A 22,720-nucleotide genomic window follows, 5' to 3' on the forward strand; every position below is an offset into this window, starting at 1 on the left:
CCGTTTAAATTTGAATTATTATTATAACAAATTTGAATTGTTCTTCGCTTCCATTTCGGTTAACCGCGCAAAATAATTATCTAAGAAATATCGAATAAAAATAAAAAAATTTTGTTTACTTTTCACTACGGTTTCTGCGAGTGCGCTTTAACGACACAGGTACAAATGCTTGAAAGAAATATGTGTTGAGTCAAATCAGTTTTTGTTAATACGGTTCTTGCATTGGAATAAACAAGTTAAATTATAATGAACTATTAATGCTAATAAAACGCTATGAACTAATAATCATCTCCGTACAAGAAACCCATTTCCCATCCCAACCAATAAACATCGCAATACCCAATAACTTTTCCCTTTACTCCTTCAACTCAACTGGTTCCTACGGTAGTGTGGCACTGCTCGTACACAATTAGATTCAACACAAAGAAGTACAAACAAACAAGGATTTCGACAACATTACAGTGGAAATAATTTCAAAATTTAAATTTTATCTTACCTCCGCTTACATACCCCCTTACAAGAATTTTCATAGTAATAATTTAGTAAACGTTCTAAGCCAGGGAAATAGTCCAGGTCTGGTAACAGGTGACTTTAATTGCTGGCATACAAACTGGGGATAAAATAGAAATAATCGCAAGGGTGTCCTATTAGCAAACTTCATAAACCAAGCAAATTATGTACTACTCAATGATAAATCACCAACCCACTTTTCAACACACAGGACCCTCACCCACATCGATCTATCGTTTTGCTCACCTGATCTTACCGCTCACACAGAATGGAAGATACAGGATGACTTAAACGGTAGCGATCACTTCCCTATCATCATTACTCTATTTCAGAACGCGCCAAATTCAAAAACCCACCCCAAACGAAGATTTAAGGGCTAACTATAATATGAATAAGCTGCCGTAACTGACTGTCAGAACATGAACGAAAAGTCTGTCAAATGCATAAGCAACATAGTGTAGACTTTTAGGTGGCTATATTTTACTTACATGAGTTCAGTGTTGCCACATTTAATTAGATATAACAATAGCCACTATCAAGCAGTTTGGTGTAGATCACACAATTATAGTAACCTAGAAACGCCGAAGAACTATTCGTCTTGCGAAACTTTCAGAGTAACCTGGTGTTTCTGTAAAAGGAAACGCTTACGGCCCACTTCCTAATGTGGAACCAGAACTTCTTTTGACCTGTGTTACATGTAGGACTGAATCGAAAAAGTTACCATGTTAAAAATAAGTTACAAAATTACCAAATATGATAAATAAAGAAAAAAATTACCAATGTCGGTAAAAAAATTTCAATGTGGAAACACTGCATGTGTTACATATGTCCATACATACGTACGAGGACAAACAGCTGATTCCGTACGGAAGGTGCGATCAGTTTCGCTCCTTCCTTAAGCAAATGACGTTTGGTGAAGCTTGACGAAACTTGATGTTAAGCACATTATAGTTTCAGAATAGGATTTATGTGTATTCGCACGTTTGCATACGCTTGCTTATTCATATTATAGTTAGCCCTTTAGAACTGACCTAGCGGACTGGCCATACAACGAAAAATGCGCTCAACTGGAACCTACTCGTCCAGTTAGGCTAAACGTAAACGCTGAAACCGCCAACATAAAAAAATTATACTCCAAGCAGCAAACGAGTCCGTCCCTCAACCTCCAATACTAAAAAAACAATATTATGTCCCATGGTGGAATAGTACCCTAGGGGAATTAAAAAAATACAAAAATATACTTTTTCACATTTTCAAACGAAACATGACCCAAGAGAACTTGCTACGTTATAAAAAAGTAAACGCGACCCTAAAACAAGAGATTAAAAAATCAAAAAGGAAATCACTCAGAAAGTTCACATCCGAGATAAATCCGAACACTCCAACAGCAAAAATATGGGCAAACATACGCCGATTTTGCGGGTATAAGATTTCCCATGGAATCCACTGTCTGCAACCTCATAGCAACCCAATCCAAGTCTTAACGCATAACAAAGACATTGCAAATGAATTCGCCAGTCACTGGAGTGAACATGCAGCAGACCAAAACTTTCCACAAATCTTCCAAGAACAAAAAAATAGAGTATCTGTCATTATACCAAGTACTAGCACTTCAAAGCAAGCACAACAATTAGAACAAGATACTAATCTCTTAGAATTAGAATCAGCATTAAGGAAATTAAATTAAGTAAAACTCCAGGTGCCGACAGATTCTCTTACCTGATGATCCGCAACGCCCCTTCCACAGTTAAACGTCGCTTAGTGAACCTCTATAACTCCATTTTTAACACCAAGATTCCCCAAACTTTCAAATACAGCCTTATTTTACCAATACTAAAGCCGAAATCAGATAAATCTGTTCCCAAATCTTATAGACCTATTTCCCTCAACATATGCATGGCTAAGATCCTTGATAAAATAGTTGCAAATCGGCTATGGTGGTTTGTAACAAACAGCAAACTTCTAGATAGCCGACAGATGGGCTTTAAGAGAGATAAATCTACAGCACATAGTTTACTTTTGATAGACCACCCTGCTGCAAACAGTCTCTCTTGCAGAAATCACCTAACAATTATATCATTGGATTTCCAAAAAGCATATGATAAAATCGGCCTGCACACAATAATCGACCAGCTTATAGCTTGGAAAGTATGACCCAAAATCATAAAGTATGTACTCAATTTTATGACGGGACGGAAAACCACTGTCCGAGTAGGCAACGACTGCTCCGACCCAATGCCAGTAGACAATGGTATCCCCCAGGGATCTGCATTATCTGTCATCTTATTCCTCAACAAATTTTGCTCCACTCTAGCCTTGCATAAAGAAATAGAATTTTGCTCATACGCAGATGATTTTAAAATTATAATTAAATCGAAAAAAGAAAGAACCCCAACAATAGACTTGAATATCATCTTTGATGACATTCTAACTTGGTGTAACTACTCAGGAGCGTCGCTGTCACGAACGAAGAGTAAACTCATCCACATTTGTCGGAAACACAACTGCCATCCTACAATTATATCCAACAATATACAGTTATCGTCTTGCGAAGAGATCAAAATACTCGGAACCGTAATAAAGAAATTTGAATTTTTGACTGATACAAAAAAAAAGTACATGGGAAATCAAAGACCAATGAATTCAATGGCCTTTCCCATCCGACTATAGGGCTCCTCAGAGAAGCCTCTTGAAATTAACTCTATAGAAAATTATGGCTAATAATACAACAAAAACTCGAAAAATTTTTAGTTCCCAACTTTATGCAAATTTTCATAAAAAACTTTCAACCCTTGATAACTCTTTTTATATATTTTTTAAAAAGTAATTAAGTGAAATATAGAGTCAACGAAAACAAAACAAAAAAGTAAAAAAACGTCCGCAATGCATAAAATATATATACATCTAAAAAATAAATTCCATTATGCTGGATTTCCCCTAGGCATTAAATGGTAAAAATTACCAAAAATATATATCTATACATCTAAAAATAAATTCCATTATGCCGGATATCCCCTAGGCATTAAATGGTAAAAATTATAAATGACAAAGTTGGGCATTAAAAAATATCGTGTCATTGTGAAAAAAATAGTCATTAAGTTCATTTCCAACTTGCATTTTTTTAAATTGCTTACATTTTTTGTCATTTCAATGCATAGTGGAAATTCGGCATTAAACTTCTTAAAATAGAAGTTAATTTTGAAGTAAAACGTAAACTTTTTTCTCATTTGTGTTCAAAAACAAAACAAGGCAATAAATGAAAAAATTTTAACCACTCCGTTGGGCATTAAACACTACCCATGTCATTGTGTTTGTTTCCACATAGCATTTTTAAAATCGCATACATTTTTTGTCTTTCCTTTGTTTGGCGGAAATTTGGTTTAAGAATTTATGAAGTTTCTGTTAAATGATCATTGTCTTATACGGCAGACAAACGGGCTCGATTATTTGCATAACGAGCCTTAATTTGCTTTAACTCATGCATTTTCCTCTTTAAAATGAGCATAAGCAGCCGAACAAATGCACGAAATTTTTGGGAATTAACTCGGATCCGGGGAATTTTCGATGACAACACTGGTAAAAACGGCCAGTTTTTGTCTTTTGTACAAGTAAGCGAACGAAGCAGTCGAGTTTTGCGTACGCGGTAGCCGAGTGGTGAGAGTTGCGAGCTACAAGTCTGTAGCTGCCAGGTTCGATACTCGGTTGGAGCGATTGCGAAACATTTTTTGTTTTTATTATTTATTTTATATTTTTTATTTTATTTTATTTATATGTTTAATTTTTGCTTTATTTTATTTTCATTTGCATTATTTTATATCACATTTCTTATTTTACTATTAGTTAATTTTAATTTTTAGAAATTAATTTTGTTAAAAATTCAACAACGACTAACTGAAAGTAACGTAAAAAAAATATAGAAATTATAAAAAAAGAATGAAAAAGAAATAAAAAATAGTATACTGGCCGTGGGACTCGAACCCACGACCTTGCGGCTGGTTTATTCGCATTACTGCCGTCTGTAAGGGTAAAATTTTAATTTTCATTTATGCTTATTAATTCAAATTAATTTACTCCGTCTGTCTACCATATTAGTATAGAAACACCTTATCTCACACCTTTTTTCAAATATTGAAACCGTTATGAACAATGCATGTATTAGAGTGGTTTATAAAAACACTCTTTTTGGAAATTCATAAACGCTACATCAGAATATTGTTATTTGTGATACAAAAAGAGACAAGTATTTTTTTATTTAAAAAAAAAAAGTTTTCTTAGAGGTCGCGCTGGTCGGTTTTTTATAAAAACGCTGATGTCCTCATTTTTTTATTTTTTTGAAATGTGGTTTTTACATATAATTACTCTGGTATTTTTGGGGAACTTTCCCTTAATTACACACTGGTCTTGGACAATTAGAATGGGTCTAGTTCCCGAAAAGACACTAGTAAAATTAAAACGTTGATATTGAACGATTTACGCATTGTCATGGGTTGGAACTTGTTACCAGGGGGTTTCTCGGCTTGCTAATTAGGAATCTGAAGTCAGTTTTTCGAAATTTAAAATGGCCGTCCATTTTTTTTTTTAATGATTTGATTTGTTCGAAACCCGGAACTCGAGAGTTTTTGTGGTCGCCGATTACGAATCTGAAGTCACTTTTTTAAATGGATCCAAAATGGCGAGCAACTTTAAAAAAATGATTGGATTTGTTTGAAGCTCTTAACCGCCATTTTGAATTTGGAAAATCTGACGTCAGATTCGTAATTAGCAACCCCAGAAACCCACTGGAAACGTGTTTTAACCCTTGGCAATGTTTAAAACGTTCAGTATCAGCGTTTTAATTTTAGTACTTTTTTTAATTTGATCGCCATATTGGATCCGCCATTTTGAATTTAAAAAAATTTATTTCAGATTCGTAATCGGTGACCACAAAAGCTCTCGAGTGCCGGGTTTCGAACAAATCCAATCATTTAAAAAAAAAATGGACCGCCATTTTGGATCCGCCATTTTGCATTTCGAAAAACTGGCTTCAGATCCCTAATTAGCAACCCCAGAAACTCCCTGGTAACAAGTTCCAACCCATGACAATGCGTAAATCGTTCAGTATCAACGTTTTAATTTTACTAGTCTCTTTTCGAAAGCATATTTTCGGGCACTAGGCCCATTCTAACTGCCCAAGACAGGTAGGTAATTAAGGAAATATCCCCCAATAATACCAGAGTAATTATATATAAAAAATTTTTAGCTGCATTTTAACACGTCAAAAAAGTAAAAAAAACTGAAAATATCAGCGTTTTTATAAAAAACCGACCAGCGCGACCTCTAAGAAAACTTTTTATCAAAATAAAAAAACACGATTCTCCTTTTTTATCACAAATAACAATAATTTGAGGTAGGGTTTATGAATTTCCAAAAAAAATTTTTTTGAACCACTCTAGTATGTATGTATGTTTTAAAAATTACTTATGTACAATAAAAGTTTGGTCACATCGCTGTATTTTGTTTCTTCATAAAAATAAAGTAAAATACGTTATTTGACAAATTATATGAATAACTTCTTTTTGGTTGTTTGTGTTTCCGACAGGGTAGGAGTATGATGTATTATGGAACGATTTTCCGTCATCCCTTGTCAAATTTGGTTTGGAGACAAACCTGTTTCGGCGTTGTGCCATCTTCAGTGTAATTTTTCGTTCTGAATAGCTCGTGTTTCCTTCCGATTTTATGTATTCGTGTTACTATCTGTTTTAACTGTCATTAGGTCATGCATACCCATCTAAGTGGGTAAGTTTATTTCGATCTCACACCTCTCATGCTTATTCGCTTAATCTGATTATCTTTTTCATTTTGATCTCAGTAAGCAATGAAAAAATTCGTTGGCAGTTAGCATAACAATAATGGAAAGATATTGCAAAACTATATACATACATATATCCATTAAATTTCGATATAAGAAATCTCCAGTTTTTTACAACAAACATATGGCACCGTGAACTGCCTTATTTATTCGAAGTTTTTCTAATATATTTAAAATACACAACTTGCCGAATTCCCCACACGTTTTCCTAACTTCAAGCACTGTACATTTTTCCAAATTACTTTCCGTATAACTCAAAAACTTGCCTTTAAAATTAATTTCAAGTAAATGAGCTGTTTCTTATTTATCCATTACTCACTAAATTTTATTGCTTGTTATGGTATGCAAAAAATCCCGTTTTTCGATAGAAAATCCCATTCGCCCTTTTTATTCACAAAATCCCGAAAAAGGGCGAAATCCCGCAAACTGGCAACACTGGTTGCGAGCGAGGCATTCATTTGTAGCAGCAGACGAGCGAGGCAAATAAGGCAAGCAGATTAGACAGGCAAACGGGTTGTTTGGTCAGCAAAAATTTATGGGATAAAAATTGCATCAACTAAGAATTTCGATGTCGGCCGCTGTGGTGTAGTGGTAAGCAGTGCGCGCTTCCACTCCGCAGCACCTGGGTTCAAGCCCTGGTCAAAGCAACATCGGAAAAAAATATAGAAAAAAGGTTTTTTCTTTACAGCGGTCGTCCCTCGGCAGGCAATGGCAAACCTCTGAGTGAATTTCTGCCATGAAAAACAGCTTCTCATTAAAAATACAATCGCCGTTCGGAGTCGGCGTAAAACTGTAGGTCCCTCCGCTTTGTGTGACAACATCAAGGCGCAAGCCACAAATCAGAGGAGAAGCTCGGCCAAACACTAACATATGTGTAAGCGCCAATCTATATATATATAAGAATTTCGAGTAAAGGATTGTATACGCACATGCAGATATGTATATACATACATACCCTGCGTAGGAGCTTCGAGAGTGAGCTGTTCAACTTTGAAAAGCAGCTGAATCTTTCATCTAAAGCGCAGCGGTGACTACTTTTAATTGTATTAATAAATTAATTGTGTATTATAAATTGTGCTTTTATCTGATTATACAAGTTTGGTAAAGTGCCCTGTGGGGAAAGTCTCTAGTTCTGAACTGGGGCGCTTCTAATACATTTAGACCTAGTACTGGTTCGCGATAAATCTCTTTTGCATGCAAGCAACTGGCGAATTTAACATGGCGATGTCCTAGGAAGAGTCAATTGCCCCTCGCTGCATCCCTTTTTCGATAGTTCCGAACTAGTCCTAAATTCTATAGTTCCGAACCAGTTCTAAAATCGACAGACGAAAGAAAAAAGTATCATGATTTTTCAACCTTTCAGTTCTGTCGTGTGCGATTTTACATTATTTTCAAAGAAACGTTTTTTTCAATTTGAAATTAAATATGTTTGAATGATTGTACGAAATGTACGTTTACATACATTGCTGTAGCTGACTTTGCAGAGGTGATCGCTGTTATTGGTTAGATTCCAGACGGTCCCAAGATGTTAATATGTTAACACAAAGCTTTGTTTTGTATTACCAAACTATGAAATAGCATCTGCGACGCACAGAATAGAAGCGTATTTGAACGAAAAAGCCGCCGAACACATATCTATGTAAAGTAAATAAGCCCCCGCTGCATCCCTTATTCAATAGTTCCGAAATAGTTTAAATTCGACAAATAGGATCTAGTTCGTTCTGCATCCCTTTTTCTATAGTTCCGAACCAATTCTAAATTCGTCACTTTAGATATAGATTTGTAGTGAAAAAAACTGAAAAATTAGTTTCTTAAAAGTACCACTTTTCGCCGATTTTGGACTGGTGGGGATCTAGTTCCTATCGGACTAGTTCCTTTTTGGCGATAAATACCTAGTACGGAACTAGAAATTTGATTCACTAGTCCGCGGTTTCCCTGCAGGGTGATTGTGTAATTGACTAAGGTTGATAGCAGCTTTCTGGGTGTTGCATTTGTGCGTATCTGGGTAAGTTTCTTTTCGGTGGAAAATTTTTGCTTGGGCACAGCGGTTTGTGAATTACAAAATGGAGGGCGTCCAACATGGCGTGCGCATCTTTTAATAAAAAGGATGGGCAGGCCAAGTCGGGCAAAACCAGTAGGGTAAAGAAAAAGCCTAAATCAGGTTTTGCAAGTTCAAGAAAAAGGTATAAGGCGAATGCAAATAATTTGATTGAGGAGTTTAGTGACTCCAGTGAAGATAAGAGTTTTGATGAATTGCCGCCTATGAGTGGCACTCTGGTTAGAAGGGGGACGTATCCAAACGTGGTACAGTCTGACAAAGTGAATATAAGCGTAGAAAATTCGAGTACAGCTGCAGCCAGCTCAATAAGTTCAGCTATACAAGGTACGGTTGCAAACGTTGGTGGTGACCAGGGTGGTTTTCAGAGTAGTGGTGTGGTTTGTTGTCAAAGCAGTGATGCTGGTGTTCCTCAGAGCAGTGGTGGAGTTGTGGGGAAGAATATTGGAGAGGTTAGTGCAAGTGGATGTGATTTGGGTCCAAATAAAGGGCGTGCAGGTGGTACTAATGCCCCTGATACTCGTATGCAGTATGAAAGTCCAAAGTATAATGCTGATTTCAAGAGTGAGGCGGTGGTCCTCATGGCCTCTTTCTATTCGGAAAGATACGTAAACTAAATGTGAAGGGGCTAAAAAACATTTTAGCCATTGGAAGATCTTTGTTTAAAGTTTTTTTCTACTCTGTCAGTGATGCGAATGCAAGTTTTTCGAACAGTGATCTCATAAACATTGGCCGTTGGATTTTGATGAAAAGGAAATTTTTGAAGGAATTAAGTCAGACATTCCTATACTATCGGTTTATAGGATAACAAGAAGGGACCCGAATAATAAGGACAACTTTGTACCGACCTTATCTATTAAGATTGGTTTTGAGGGAAATGTGATCCCCGAATCGGTTAGGATTTACTGTGTTGGGTTCAAAGTGAACCATTTTTTCCCAAGGGCTAAGCAGTGCTATAGGTGTGGACGTCTTGGGCACACGAAATTATCGTGCAAATCTAGAAATCGATGCATAGTCTGTGGCAAGGGGGAGTCATGCTCCGAAAAGTGTAATAGTGAAAATCCTAAATGTATATTGTGTGGCAGCTACAGTCACGTTTCATATAACAGGGACAGGTGCCCCAGCTGGGAGAGGGAGAGGCAGATAATTGAAATAATGACGGTGAAAAAATTATCGAAACGCGAAGTTTTTGACAATTATAGGAATGTATTGGAGGGAAATAGTTTTGCTGTTTTGGCTGATTTCAATGAGGATTTTCCGGCTCAGAACAGGCGGATGGATAGCAATCAAGAAAATAGTCGGAACAATGATATGATAGTGAACAGAAGTCTCACTCGGAAAAGATATAGTGATGTAGCCAGCATGGCAGTTAGTCAGGGTAAAGAATCTGTGAAAATGGTTCAGGAGAAAAGGGTGAAGGGGAGGAGTGTGCCAGTTTTTGAGAGGCCCAAATGGGAAAGGGTAACGGAAATTGAAAGGCTTCTTAGTCAGTTGGTCACTAAGTTCAGGATTGACGCAGAAGAGCCTATTCTAAAGGTTCTAGGCAATTTGATAAAAACAAGTGTAAATGACAGAATAGTAACTGATAAAAATAAAAATGACGATCAAAATACTATAGTTTAATTGTCAGAGTCTTAAAGCAAACAGAAATTTTGAAGATTTTTGATAAATGAGAACAATGTTGATATAGTAGTACTTCAGGAGGTTTTTTCTCTTGGGGACATAAGGGAAGGGCATAAGCTAATGAATTTTAATCTTATTTCTAAATTTAGAGCGGATGGCTACGGAGGTGTAGCTGTGGGCTTTAGGAAGAATATACGTTTTCAAAAATTAGGTATAATTCTTTTTATGACATTGTTGTGGTGAAAACAACAAATCTTTTTAAAAATTTTACTATTGTATCTGCGTATTTTCCACCTGCTTTAAACAGGTCCCTGTTTGATTACGAGATAAGTCGACTTATGTCTTTTTTGGAGGGCCGTGAGGACGTAATGCTCTTGGGGGACTTCAACGCAAAGACAAGGATGTGGGGGAGCCCGAAGGATCTGCCGAAGGGGAGAGTCCTTCTGAATGCTGTCAGGAAATCACAGTTTAGGTGCCTCAATGATGGTAATCCAACTTATACTATAAATAAAAATTGTCCTGGGGGGTTATCGGTGTTAGACCTATCCTTTACTAATTCTAACTGTCTGTTTAAATGGAAGGTGCTGCCGATACGAAAAAGGCAAGACTGACTAGTAATGTCTTGGACTTTGAAAGGTTACTCAGTTTAGAAGAAGAATGGAAGGCAGCGGTCAAAAAGGAAAAATCAGAAAGTTTCAAGGCCAGGATTGAGGAGTTGAATGATTGCCCGAATTCAGTTGACGCTTGGAGATTTGTGAGCAGTTTTAAGGGGAACCGGAAGGTGGTGACAAGTTGGACCAGCGAGGATCAGGAAAGATATCTGAGTTTTTTGAAAAGTCAGGTCGTAGAGCAACCTGGGTGTGGGGCGCGAAACAGTGATGCCAGAAGAGGTGACGTAGGAGGAGTGAGTGTAAATTTTTCGGTTGAGGTGTTAAATCGGATGCTAGGTAAGAAAAAGAAGTCGGCAGGGGGTTTTGAAGGGGTGACCTTTAATATGATTGCAAGGCTTCCGGAAGCTACGAAGGTAGCATTGGTTCGTGAACTGGAAAGGCATTTTATGGAGAACAGGATGAGGGATGAATGGAGGATGGTTAAAATTGTACCGATACCTAAGCAGGATAAGGATTTGAGTGACATTAAAAATTATAGACCGATCTCCCTACTTTCGGTCTTTGTATAGAGTTTGAATATGATTGTCAAAGAAAGTTTAATGGAATGGGCGGAGGCGAACGGAGCCTTCCCGGATGGGTGCTATACGTATAGAAAGGGAAAGTCGGCGTCGATGTGTCTGAATGAGGTGCTGTATTGGGCAAGCAAGCTGAAAAAGAACAGGAAGAAGGTTTTTATATGTTTTCTTGATATTGCGGATGCGTATAATTGTGTCAGTATAGAGAAACTCAATGGAAGGATGGAGAACTTACACGTAAACGATAATATCCGGGAATGGATAGTAAATTTTCTGGCAAAAAGAACTTTGGTCTTTGGAGGCCATTCGGTGCAGGTATATGATGGGCTACCCCAGGGAAGTTGTCTCTCCCCTCTACTATTCAATTTATATATGTCGGGGTTTCATAACTTTAGTGAGGACAGCACACAGATTTATCAGTTTGCTGACGATTTTGCTATTATGTGCTGGGGGAACACGGAAATGGATGCGGTCAGTGCACTGGAGGGCAAGCTGTCTGCTTTTGGCAATGTATGCAAGGATTTGGGCCTCAGTATTAATGTCGGGAAAACAAAGTTTATGAGTATGAATAGTTTCAGGCATAATTCTTTCTCGCTTAGTTTGGATGGAAAGGAGGTTGAGCAGGTCCGTTCTATTAAGTGGTTGGGCAGAACTATTAGTTCTTACAACTCTGTGAGTGAGCATATTGGAAGGGTCAAGAAGGTTGCTGGCCCAGGCAAAAATCTCATAAGGAATTTGACACCCATCAAAAGTGGTTTAGGTCCGAATGTAGCCCTAAACTTCTATAGGTCTTTTGTACGAAGTAAAGTGGAATATGCGAGTACCACGTATGCAAATGCATCCTGGGGTTTCAACCGAAAAATCCATTAATTCTGAATGACACACTCAGGCGATGTTTGGGGCTCCCTCCAAGTGCGCCGGTGCACATTAGATATGCGTTGGCGGGTGAGCTACCCCCCCTGAAAAGGGCGGAATGGGTGACGGCCAAGGAGCTGAGTAGACAGTGGCTAAAAAATGGACGCCTCAGGGAGGATCTGATGTGTGAAAGTGGACTGAAGTCGAGCTATTTTTTTGTCTTTAACAAACAAAGGGAAATTTTTAAGAAAATTGGTACAAATGTCGGTTTTCGCAGGCACCCGGATTCGTCGGTAGAGTTGTCGGGGCTGTCGATGACCAAGAAAAATTATAGTGTGGAGCAACTCAAGAGTGTTTTTGTATCCAAATGTAGGGAGCTGATGGATGCCACAGACGCATCGGTTGCTGACGAGGTGGTTGGCTGTGCTTTCTATGATCCCCAAATGAATATGTACTTCGTATATAACATAACAGGCGATTTTTCGTCAACGTTTGGTGAATTGGTGGCCATTAGGCAGGCAGTCTCGGTTCTAGTAAAGACTAAATGCAAGAATTTTGCCATTATCTCTGATAGCATGGCAGCTCTAAGGTTAATAGACAAAAAGCACACGAACAATCACATAGTGGCATCGATTCATAACTTGTTGTATATTTCTGAGTGCGAGAGTGTGAAATTAATATGGGTTCCGAGTCATGTATGAATTGGTTATAATGAAAAAGCGGATGCTGCGGCCAAGGAGGCTGCTTCTAATGGTCAGAATTTGAAACTTGAATTAACTGTTGAGGAAGGCTTAAGGAGGATTCGCAGAACTATTTGGAGGGAATGGGAGGCAGAGTTCTTGGAGCTGTGTCAGACTAAGGGGAAGGTGTTTGTTGAAAATGAAGGAAAAATTACGGAGTCACCATGGTTCAGGGATAAAAAATGTAATTTTGAAGCATATGAGATTAAGCTTATAAACAGGTTGATTTGTGGGCATACTTATGGGAGTATTTTCCTCAGCAAATTCAAACGAGGTGTTACGGACGTCTGTATGCCATGTGGGGTTAGAGAAACGAGCGACCATTTAATTTTTGAATGTCCAAGGTTTTCCACCGTCAGAAACAATTTCAGCTTTTTTAGTTCATATAATTCCTTGAAAGGAATATTTTCTAAATTTGATTTTGGTATACTCAGGGAGCTGTTACACTTCCTACAAGACACTAGTATTGATAAGTGTCTCTAGAGATGTATGGTGAGAATATACGACTAAAGGATAGGGGAAGAGGCAAAAATAAATATAAAAAATACATACATATATATATATATATATATATATAGTTATACGTATAGATCTAAGAATTTTACAAATATGATTAATAAGAATAAGAAATTATTAATTACAAAAAAAGAGCTGTGTAAGTTGTAATTGAATACCTCATGACAGCATGACTTTATGTAAAGCTTATGGATGTATAATACATTCTAGATTTTGTAAACGAAAGTACAAACCTTTGAATTTAAGTAAAGGCATTTTTGGTTGTAAATGGAAAAGACTGCTAGTTAGTTAGTATGTACTCAGTACAATTAGTTTTAAGCTTTCATTAATAGTTCATAAATGTTGGGAATCTTTGAGTCGAACATACAATGGCGTGACATACAATGGCTAGAGTCGTCGCATGTGCGTATTCTTTCAATAGTAATAGTTTATAATGGGTAACTGGGTAAACTTAATAAAGAAAACATATTCTCTGGCTAAATTAATAAGCCTGCCCGGATAACACAAAATCCCAAGCTTGATAAACATTTGGTGTTATAAAAGTTGTATAAAGCTCTACTTGCAATTAGGAAAAATGCCGCAAAAAAATTATAAAATTGATTGATTGGTTGATAAAAATAGAGAGGGAGTTATGGCTATAACAATAGAAACTAGAGAAAAGATACCTCGTGTTGAAAGCAAAAAGGATCTAAAACCAAGAAAAAAATATAAATACATTGTTAATCATAAAAAAATTTATGATTCGAAAAATAATTTTGAAATATTGTAAATTTTTTTTTTTTGGTTTTTTAAAGTTAAGGGTGTATTTACTTACAGTAACGAACAAAAGTATTGGCACAGTAAATTTTTCGCAATATAGGCAAAGTATTTTTTAGAAAAATTCCAAGTATGCAGTTTAATAATCCATTCAATTTTAGTTTATCAAAGTGCAAGTTTGAAGTTGCTTGAAAATCTGAATATGAAATTGCCAATTAGTATGCAGATTTATTGAATTTTCCTGAGTTTTTCACAAAGTTTACACATTTGATTTTTATGTGTTTTAGTGTAGTATGAACTACGTTTTTATAAAAAATTATCGGAAATAAATTAAAAACTTTGCATATATGTAATGCGAAAATTTACTGTGCCAAAACTTTTGTTCGACACTGTACATATAAAAAAATACATACAGTAACTTCTCCCGTTACAATAATAAAAAATTTGTAATTTGCTTTGTAGTAAAAAATAGATATCAGAAATTAATTTTTCGTATCAATAAACTCCCATGCACAGGTTTGTATTAAAAAAACATATCCGTAACACTTTATTAAATTATTAAATTAATCTGCATATTTTATCAATACGTCGGAATATTTTTTTATGTATATTACCGCATAACTTTGGACTACGTTATGCGTTTTCTATAATTCTTTTTGAAAGGAAAGGTGGTTCCTCAGAGGTAGTCTCCTACTAATTGAGTGTAGATCCGATAATTGGGCCATAAAGAAAATAACGGTACTCTTAAATTTGTATATGAGAATTGAAGTCGGTTTTGTTTTTTTGTTTAAATTTTACTCCAGTGTCCACAGCTTCTATAAAAGAGTCGTAGGCCATATTTTTTTGTTAGTTCAATTGTGGAACATTTGTATGAACTGCTTCGGCTAATACTTCGGCTTTTGTTCTCTTTTTATATCGAGGCTAAGTGCATTGTTCGATGGGGTGATATCATTGCCAAACATGATAGCAAAGAACGTTGATAACAAGAAGGGACAACTCGTTATAATTGTAGCGAAAGTGCGCAACAGGGGCGTGCCTTCCCTTTTGCCCCAGTGCGTTTTCTGATTGGATGAAAAGAGAAGGCACGCCCCTGTTGCGCACTTTCGCCACAATTATAACAAGTTGTCCCTTCTTGTTATCTACGTTCTTTGATGATAGTACTTTGTTTCCCATCAATAAACACTAACTTGACGGAGTTACAGTATACCACATTGATGCGAGCCTCAAAAGCTTTGAAAAATATTTGCGGGTATAGCTTTTAGGTTTTATCGCTCAGGTAGGTGGCAGGCCTATAGAAAATATTTCTTAACCAATAATTTCCCAAATACTTTTCGTTCGACACCTATATTATAATACATACTTTATCTTATTAACTTAATTGAATTAAATTTTCGAAATTGGTGGCAACTCGGTGGCAAATATTTTCAGTAGTAAGCCTTCTTAAACCTTTTTATTTTGATACCCATATTGCAATATTTAATTTATCTTATCAATTTCATTTAATTAAATTTTGAAACAGGTGGCAACCCCTCTCAAAAATATTTTCGCCTATAAGCCTTCATAACCTCTTTCTTTTGACACCCATAGTGCAATATCTAATTTATGTAATTAATTTACTTATATTGAAATTTTCAAACAGGTGGTAACTCTCAAATCGGTCAAGCTGTTTTCGAGTCTTAGCGAGGCTAACGGACAGTAATTCATTTTTATATATAAGATATCTTCTTTTAAAAATGCGCAGGCTCGGAATTGACTTTAGAGCTATGGTCTGGAGGAATTTTTTTCTTAGAATTTTATGAAGAATCCGAATATGCTAGGAACAATGTCGAAAAAAATCGATCCATACAAATTGACCCGCCCTATGGTCAGGGTTCGAGTTCCATTGAAGACAACATGCAAATGAAATATTTTTATTTTGTTTTCATCTTGATTATTTCACTTCACGGATTCGTTTTCAGGACGAACGCGGTCATTTTAATATGCGCGTAATTGAATTGAATATTTACCAATATACAGTACTTTCGTTGACGTTTATAGTAAGATCAACTAGGTTTCTGATTAATTTTAATATTTTTTTCCTTCAGTGTACATTCACCATTTTAAAGCACATGTTAAACATGTTCGGTTTATAAAATGGGATGAAAAATAACGAAGCTGTTAATAGATAAGGTTACTAAGTACGAACATAACGTATGTACATATGTACATACAATTATTAACATACACTCGGACACTCGCAGACAGCTACTCGCCTCGCACTGCGAGCGAGGCAACACACAACAACCTCGCTCGTTTAATAGGAGCGCGAGCAAACAAGCAGCGCTCGCTCGTTTGCCGAGCAAGCCAAACTTCTCGTTCCTCGCCTCATTGCTGCTACGAGTACGAGCTGCGAGCTCCTCGTTGCCTGCGAGGCAGTGAGTAGGAGTTTGCTCGCTCGCTCGCTCGAACTTCGAGTTTTTGCCCACCCTGATAATCAATGATTTTTCAATGAATAGAATAGGTGGCTCCAGAGCCGAGTTATTCCAATTTCCGTATAAGCCTATGAATGCCTGCTTTGGTTTCACCATCTACTATCTATATATTAATACGCTAACGAAATCCCATACAAATCTATTCCTCCCTACTGCTCCTATGAATTATAGAATTATTTAACGGAAAAGATATCACTCCACCTAATACTATTACTTACGTGGACGTTCAAAAGGTTCTCATGGACCTAAAATCGCCACAAACAAAGCGAGGGTGTATGAAAAAGTGAGGTGGTCGAATTTCGACAACGGGGCTTTACTAGTTCTTTTTAAAATGACAACATTGCTTTATTTATTTTTTTAATAAAGTTTTTCTTTATGTGTTTATGTGTTTAAATAATGCTACGATCATCGTTTTAAACTACGTATACTTCATTAAATCTTCATGCTTTATTCAAGGATTTACTTATGTATTTTATTTATGAATATTTATATGTCTGGCTGTAGCTGAGTGCGCAAAGATGATTGCCACAATTTGTTGATATCCAGATATGGTCAGGGTTCGAGTTCCATTGAAGACAACATGCAATTTAAATATTTTTGTTTTGATTTCATCTTGATTATTTCACTTCACGGATGCTTTTTCAGGACGAACGCGTTAATTTTAATATGCGCGTAATTGAATTGAATATTTACCAATATACAGTACTTTCGTTGACGTTTATAGTAAGATCAACTAGGTTTCTGAATAATTTTAATATTTTTTCCTTCAGTGTACATCCACCATTTTAAAGCACATGTTAAACATGTTCGGTTTTTAAAATGGGATGATAAATAACGAAGCTGTTAATAGATAAGTGCATTAAGTACGAACATAACGTTTGTTTGAAAAAAAAACCTTTGTACATACACGTGTCATTATTTCCAAAAAATTATTCAATGTAGCCATGACGTGCCAAAAACCTCTTTGACTCCTCCAACCTTTCTTGGAGACATTGGTTGACACTAAAATCGTGAAAACATTCAAAAAAAAAATGAATTAAGCGTCTCTTGAATGTATCTGTGTACCTTGTGTGCAAACGCCAGCTCCTGCAGACATCTAAATGTCTGGAATTAAATTCCAAGCTTCCAAAATTTTTGTATTAGCAAATTTAAACAAGTTCAGTTTATCAAGTGAAGTCACATCAGGATACATAATAAATTTAAGTCTTTATAAAATTCGTCGATGAGAATTTATGTCTTATGTGGATTTTCCCACCAAACAATTTGTGTTGCCGGTAATAAGAAAACGTGTCGCCCTCGGAAACAAATTTATTGCCGGTAATATTGCCATCGAATCGATTTCTTATTACCGGTCGCTCTAAAACGTCCGCCGAAGGCAACTCGCCTGGGCGAGTCGTTTTCTTATTATCTGAATGAGTCCTTTTCTTATCGCTTCAGGCGATATTTGGAATAATTTTATTCTTTTTAATACCTCATTTGTATACCAAATTGCAACTTACAATCGGAATTAATTCATTTTCTCGCTGTGAGGCTTCCTATTTTTTCAATCTTGTCCTTGGGCATAATTTAGACGCTTTTGGCCAATACTATTGACGCCATATTCATAAGTTTCGGAATTTTTGAGAACTTTTTTATTCAAAATTGACATGAACGAAGTGATGTTGCCGATTTGTCACCACAGCAATAAATCGGTGAGTCGCCAATTTGTTGCCATTGACGATTGTTGCCTATTTCTCATGTTTTGCATGGTGGGTTGTTGGTTACTGTGCAAAATGTATTTAACAAATTGTGATTCAATTTGACATTGCTCTCATAAGAACCATCCTAAATCAAATCGAAAAGAAATTTTATAAATTGTGAGTTGTTTGTTTGTATTTTTGGCATAGATCTTAAAAGAGAGCCGATCTGAGTTGTCAATCACACCTTGTTTATACACCTTGTTACTGTCTGTATTTTTGGCTCTTCTGACGTGTTTTCTTGGGTGTGAGTAGACCTTGCTTTCATCTCCAATTTAAACGAGAAACAAATTGTGTCTATTAGATAGTAAATACTACTTCTAGTAATTGGGGAACTGAGTCCTCAATTAATACCGTGCCCAAATTATTTTGTTGCGTGCCATTAATGGCACGCGTGCCTTAGACTCGCCAGCCCTGAACTACACTAGGTTTTGTTTCGGGTGATATTTTACAAAAAAGGGTGCTTTGTGAACTAGATATTTTATAACGCTGGAACATACTTTTATTAAGTTAAATTCTCCGTAATGAAGACCAAATTTTTTGTTTATTATTATTATTAAACTGAGTAGATTTTATCATTATTTGTGGAAATAACATCGACCTATTGTGCTAACCCCATAGAAGTTCGATTCAACCTTATGCCATTTATGAAATTAAACAACATTTTAGATGGTGTCATGTTCCAGATCCTGGACAGAGACGATCGCATAATACATTTGTAGCCCTGTCAGGTAGCCTGTGAAAGTTCTCAGATGCTCTCGACTAAAATTCAGAAGTCGTTCAGAGATTGCTTTTTCCCTTAGGAGCTCTACTGTGTATACTTTTCATGGAGCATAGAAATGGAGTGGATATATGGGCACCATTTGTACCCACGTTTTTCGGGAGCGTCAGCTCTTTCGTTGGCACTAAAACCCTCATGGTCCGGTACCCACCAAAAGGTGATCCTGTTATGCGTGCATAGCTGGTTCAAACAAGTTTTGCGGTTGTCCATAAGTCTAGATGTACATATGTAGTTTTGGAAAAGTTTATTGCAGCCTGACACTGGGCTCAGTATTGCCATCTTCGAGCATGCATCCAGCACATAGCAGACTCTGCAAGTGCTCTTTTCAGGAATTATTACCTATTAGGGCTTGCTGAAGCATAATTCAGTATCATTTTGTCCGTGAGTTGGACGGGATCCTCAAAGAATGCTTTTAAAGCATCAAGTGCCCTTGAAGGTCGCGACTTCTTATGCTCACTAAGTTGTCAAGCCATAAAGCACTTCCAGGATATTGCTCAATACGGAATAATCGGTTTTGTTACTGTATTCAGCAAGCTTTGAAACAGGTGAAAAAAATAAAAAATATTTTCGCATCTGGCTTAAGCTGATGTATTGAGTGATATTGAGTTAAATTGAGTTAAGCCTAGACTAACTGAGCTTTAACTCAATTTCCAATTTTTGTTTTGCGTGAGATTTTTATTCGACCATTCGCTCAGTAAAATCAAATGCAAACGCACGGAAGTCAATTTAGGGTGAAGCAGTTAAGCAAATTAGACGGAGTGCGTAAAGAAATGCCGTGCGTTTATACGAGTTTCAGGTTGGGCTGTAAAGCTTGTAGGCTTAATAACTTTACTTCTTTTAATGACATCGAACTAATATGTGGTTCATTAACAGGTTTCCTCGATAAATCGGGTTCTGCGGAATTTAGCCTCACAGAAAGAACAACAAGCACAACAACAAAATGAATCCGTGTACGAGAAGTTACGCATGTTCAATGGACAATCAGGCGGTTGGGCCTGGTATCCCGGTAATGCAACACCGGCTCATCTAGCCCTGCCACCCACACCAACAGTAACGAATTTATCCGGCCAAATAGTGCGTGATGATTTACATAAACGTGGTAAGTCACTAAAAGCCTTTTAGAGTTTGTTATGAATTTATGATCTACTGGTTCGACGTTGTGTCAGTGTCATTTTTATTTCATTTCATTTCATATTTATTTATTTAAGTCTATGGTTACAAAACCTTTCAGACTAGAGGTACAAAATGACGGGTTCGTGTTTATGTCCTTAATTTAGAAGTGATGTGAATATGTAGGTAATGTGAATTTCATCGAAGATTGAATATTACTTAGATATTCCGTGGTGTCCTTTTTGTAAAATCAGGTAAGGGGTTTATCTTTCGCAACTTTACACTTTTTTACACTACACAGAAGAAACACCAACTCGTCTATATTTGATGAATACCGCAAAAATATTTTGGAGAATTTTTTTATACGCTAGCGCATTTGTGCACAGTGTATTATAAATTTGTTCGCATAACGGTTGTTTGTAATAGCTTAAAGCAGTTCCAAGACGAATTCAATAAGGTGGTGTTAGGGCGATAGCTGAATTTTTCGCCGTGGACACCATAACGTCAAAATGATGTGCTTGTTGCAATTCTTACTACCATTATCTTATACAATGTGCGACAATTTTATGACAATTCAAACCAGCCCGGACTTTGCTAACATTTTCTGAAAGTAAAAATATCCAGTAAAAAAACACTCGACGGATTTGCACAACTTAGCTCGTATTTTTGTTTTATGGCTTACTAAAGTTTTCATGTCCTGGCCTAAGTAGTTTTCAAAAAAGTGAAAAAATTGTTAAAATATATGTCTGAGCGAAGTTAAAGGTTAAGACATATATGTATATTAAAATTTCATGAGATATATTTTCGTAGAACATTTTAACCCATTAGCTCCCGCCTTAAAAGGTTGTTTTGACCCTTACTTCAAGAAACTCCGAAAAAAGCAAATTTGGAAGTTCTTTAGAGGATTGATATATTCTAGAAAATTATTCTTCGGAAAATTTTACTGGGAGTCTTCACAAGTAAAAATTTTGTACCGCCAACGTAGATTTCTAAAAAATTTAAATAAAAAAATCTATGCCAGGAAGGAATAATAGTCAAACTAAATTCAAAAAACAAAATTTTTGAAATTTGAGTTATACCTTCTTGGCGATTTAATTTTATACATAGAGACTTTTACATTGGTGGCATGAAATTTTTGCCTGAGAAGACCCCTAGTAAAATTTTCCGAAGAATAATTTTCTAGAATATATTAATCCTCTAACAAACTTCCAAATTTGCATTTTGTGGGGTTTCTTGAAGAAAGGGTCAAAACGGCCTTTACAGATGGGAGCTAATGGGTTAAAACATTCTACGAAAATATTTCCCATGAAATTTTACTATATATTGTTGGTTGTAAGAATTATTAAGCAACATGATATATTAACCATTACTGTTTCTTCGAAATGTCATTCCCTTTGTTGGTTAGCTATGCAGACACGTAGATGTGTAACATTACATTCACTCGCAAATAAACGTTCGTAGGCTTAAGTTATAAGCTCCGTCTATTCTTTTCTCAGCAATCGCACTTCGCAAGTAAGTAAGTCCCATAACCCCCGATAGGTTATGGGCCCAGACCGCAAAAAGTTAAAATTGAAAAGAAGTACATACAAGTAAAGTTGAGAGTAATCAAAATCAAAATGAGTTTCACCGGACTATATTGGATTGATAAGCTGGAGGAGCGTCTTAGTCCACACAGACTTATGGGCAATCACCAGTGGAAAACTTGTGAAAGGCGAAAATATTACAGCCGAAGAGGCAGTAGCATTTGACACCAAGAATGAAAAGGCAGTCGCATTTGACACCAAGGATGAAAAGGCATTAGCTAGCATTATGTTATGCATAAAACCGTTACAGGTGAATCACGTAAAGCATTGTATAACGGCGTGAATGCCAAAAATCGTATGAGAAATTCGTCGTGGCAATCGAGTCTCAAGATACTTTGCCTACACTAACTGCACTAAAAGTTAAATTGCTCGAGGAGGGGGCCAGGCGCGACGGCGATAAAACCGGTATTCTAGATTTGCAGCATGCACTAGTGGCGCAAACGAATATCCAAAACATTCCTGCTAGTAACCACAAGGGAAACAACAACGACAGAAGGCGCGGGGGTAAATGTTTTAACTGCGGAAAATTCGGGCATATTGAGATAGAGATGATAAATTATTCGCTGTTCTTGCTTATATTTCTCCTTACGAGTTAAAAAGAGATGAGTGGTGCATTGATAGCGGTGCAGCTGCACACCTGTACTGTGACCGGACATTATTTGTGACATATAAAGAGCGTAAAGAGAGAATTGAATTGGCGGGAAACAAGTATATAGAAGCGAACAGAATTGGTGAAGTTAGCTTGCAAACTGAGAGCAGTAGAGTTAAACTACATAACGTTTTGCATGTACCCGACTTGAAGTGCAATTTCGTGTCGGTAAGCAAAGCATGTGATCACGGATTAGACGTAAATTTTGAGAATAATCAAGCGGTGATAAAAGACGAGCAGGGAGCAGTATTGATAAGAGCGCATCAAGTTGGTGGCTTGTTTGTGTATAAGAGAAAAACG

At 36.6% G+C, this 22,720-nt stretch overlaps 1 protein-coding gene across 1 annotated transcript in view; it reads left to right on the forward strand.

The window, feature by feature from the left end:
• LOC118745547 (paired box protein Pax-6) overlaps positions 1 to 22,720 on the forward strand; it is a 484,830-nt gene that overhangs the window by 138,032 nt on the left and 324,078 nt on the right. Inside the window, exon 3 of the mRNA XM_036479010.1 lies at positions 19,952 to 20,177. Coding sequence (XP_036334903.1) covers positions 19,952 to 20,177 — 226 coding nt within the window. The remainder of the gene's footprint in view (positions 1 to 19,951; positions 20,178 to 22,720) is intronic.

The sequence above is a fragment of the Rhagoletis pomonella genome, unplaced genomic scaffold (genome assembly GCF_013731165.1).
Source record: "Rhagoletis pomonella isolate Grant_MI unplaced genomic scaffold, Rhpom_1.0 Rhpom_scaffold_00009, whole genome shotgun sequence".
In the NCBI taxonomy this organism is placed as follows: domain Eukaryota; kingdom Metazoa; phylum Arthropoda; class Insecta; order Diptera; family Tephritidae; genus Rhagoletis; species Rhagoletis pomonella.